The sequence below is a fragment of the Eimeria mitis genome, genomic scaffold, assembly GCF_000499745.2.
Source record: "Eimeria mitis Houghton genomic scaffold, Emh_scaff61, whole genome shotgun sequence".
NCBI classification, from domain to species: Eukaryota; Apicomplexa; class Conoidasida; order Eucoccidiorida; family Eimeriidae; genus Eimeria; species Eimeria mitis.
In genome coordinates, this window is record NW_013574312.1 from 38,270 (window position 1) to 41,119 (window position 2,850).

The 2,850-nt window shown below is 40.1% G+C and overlaps 1 protein-coding gene across 1 annotated transcript in view; it reads right to left on the minus strand.

Moving 5' to 3' along the window:
* EMH_0057020 (SNF2 family N-terminal domain containing protein, putative) overlaps positions 1–2,645 on the minus strand; it is a gene marked incomplete at both ends in the record, with an annotated part of 9,948 nt that extends 7,303 nt beyond the window's left edge. Inside the window, 6 exons of the mRNA XM_013500964.1 lie at positions 1–231; positions 739–917; positions 1,133–1,240; positions 1,592–1,789; positions 2,132–2,437; positions 2,642–2,645. Coding sequence (XP_013356418.1) covers positions 1–231; positions 739–917; positions 1,133–1,240; positions 1,592–1,789; positions 2,132–2,437; positions 2,642–2,645 — 1,026 coding nt within the window. The remainder of the gene's footprint in view (positions 232–738; positions 918–1,132; positions 1,241–1,591; positions 1,790–2,131; positions 2,438–2,641) is intronic.
* Between the last annotated feature and the right edge of the window lie 205 nt (positions 2,646–2,850).

Here is a 2,850-nt window from a genome sequence, read left to right on the forward strand (position 1 = left end):
AGAGATAGGCAGCCATATATCATGAAATACTTTACGAGGCAATGCGATCGCTTGCTCCTTCAGTCGTCGCAGCATCACTCTGTCAAGCAACTGACGTATCTTGTTCAAGTCCTCTTGCTTGAACATCGTCTCTACATCCATCTCCGCCAACGCCGCAGCCTTTGAACGGCCCCGAGGTGCCTTGGAGCCCCCAGATTTCCCCGCTGCAGACTTTGCATTCTGCGCGAAGGCCTGAATTCATAAATAAATAGATTCATATATTCATGAATAAAAATGCGTGAATTCACGTATTTTTAAGTTTATATATACATGAAATTATTCAAGTTCACAAACTTGTATAAAATTACAAGTTCACAAAATTCACGACTATACAAGTAAACACGGAAGCCTGCAAAAGTTGCTTCCCGCCCTCTTTCTGGTTCGTATTGTGTTCATGGTGCTCTCGCGAACGGTCATTTATACATGTATATATATATATATATATATATATATATATATACATATATATATAAACTTGCACCGCGACGAACATTTGCATCCAACCAAGAACGCACTTCATCTACGTGAACTGGGCAGGGGGTTATGCTCTAACTCTAACTTGAAAAGCTAAGAAACAGGAAAAAATAACTGTTAATAATGAACAATATATATTATATTATTATTATATATATAATAATATAACAAGAATAATGAAAGAGGTAATAACGAAGAATATAGAAAGTAAAGGTGATGACGAACCTGTTCAATAACGAGAGAATCTCTGAATACATCAGGCATGAGAAAGTTGATGAGGGTAAACAATTCCTGCGCGTTGTTCTGTAGTGGCGTGCCAGTCAACAAAAGACGCATATTCCCCTGTACACGATCTAAAGAGTGCCGGATCGCGCCTGAGGCATTCTTTATGCGGTGCGCCTCATCTAAACAAAAGCAACAACCAAGCAGAAAAGAAAAAAAAACAAATGATAAAAAAGAAAAAAAATACAACAAATAAACAAGTAAAACAAACAAATACACCAATACAACGGGGATACCTTATCCTACAAACGGGGCCCTCATCATACAAGAGGGGCCCCTATCACAGCAGGGGGGCCCCTATGATTCAAATGTTGTGGTGCTTTGTGTATGGACCCACCCAAGACAATACATTGCCAGTGCGGTATCTGCTCGACGAAGAATTCCTCTTCGCTCTTCACAGTCTCGTACGTGGTGACGTACAAATCATAAAGACCTTTGGCGGCCACTGAAAACAAAACAAAACAAAATAAACAAAACATACAAAAACACTCATGCAGGTGGACGTCCTTCGCCTCCCCCTGAAGCAACTGGCCGGTCCTACTGCTGTATCAAGCTGGCAGCAACAACAACAAAACAAACAGCCGCAGCAAGCAGACAGCAGCAACAATCAGAGAACAAGCAGCGGCAACGAAAACAAGACAAAAAGCAGAAATAAACGCCCCCATCTCCCCTTAAGCAACCCTCTTGCTGCACAAAGCGACGTGGCAGCGACAGAAACCACAACCGCAACCAGTTGCAGCAGCAGCAGCAACACTGCCAGCAGCAGCAGCAGCAGGAAGAGCCGCAGAGAACTTACATCTGTCTTGCATGGCGTGTTGTCTCTCGTTTCTCGATCCACAGATTTTGATATGTGTGAGGGATGGGGTAAAGCGGTGAATTTCATGAAGCCAATTGCCAACCGTAGAAAGAGGAACAACAATAAGGTGGGGGCCATCGACTTTCATGGCGCTCAGATAAGAAAGAAAACACAAAGTTTGAATCGTCTTGCCCAGCCCTATACACACAAAAAAAAACAAAATACACAAATAAATACAACATAATAAACACAAAATACAGATATTTCAATAAAAAACAATAAACACAAAATATCTACTGAACAAACAAACACAAATACGCAAAAAAGAAATACTAACACGCCCTCCTCCATCTTATGCCGCCGCCCGTCTCAACTACAAGACCCAAATGCATACACTATACATATAAATATAAATATAAATATATATATATATATATATATATATATATATCAACTACAAGACCCAGATGCATACACTATACATATAAATATATATAAATATATATATATATATATATAAATATATATATATATATATACCCATTTCATCAGCTAAGATAGCGCCTCCAGTTAAGAAAGAGCGAAGAAGCCAATCTACGCCTTCTTCTTGATGGGGTTTCAGAGTGATTCCCTCTCGCAGGGGTAACCCTTCTATGGGGCGGCCGGATGCATGACGACAAGAACGATAAGCTCTCCGTGTGAATTTCTCTGCTTCTTCTGCTGCTTCATCCTCCAGCTGCTCTAATACATCCGCTAACGAACGCTCTACACACAAACGAGAACCCACTGCTGCTGCTGCTGCACCACGACCGCCACGACGCGAGCTGCTGGTGCCCGCTATGTTGGCTGTAGGTAAGGAAACACACACACAGAACGATGAAAATCATCAATAAAACATGATAAATATACACCAATAAATATTTATATACTTGTATGTTTACAAGAAATACATATTCAAACAAATGCACACATGAAACCATACGCGTCTATGTACATATATACATATACACCTATAAACATATAAAAACACACAAACAGATAAACACATACCCATAAAGAGATAAACAGATAAAAGATAGACATAAACACACAAACCTCAATACTTCTTGCTGGTCCTCACATGAAGAAAACCAGCAACTACGTGAGAAACGCAAACAGAGAGAAACAAAACAGCTACCTACAACGAAAAACAGAGAAACTCTAAACACCACCAACAGAAACACCAACAAGAACAACACGAGCAAGAACAGGAAGAGAAC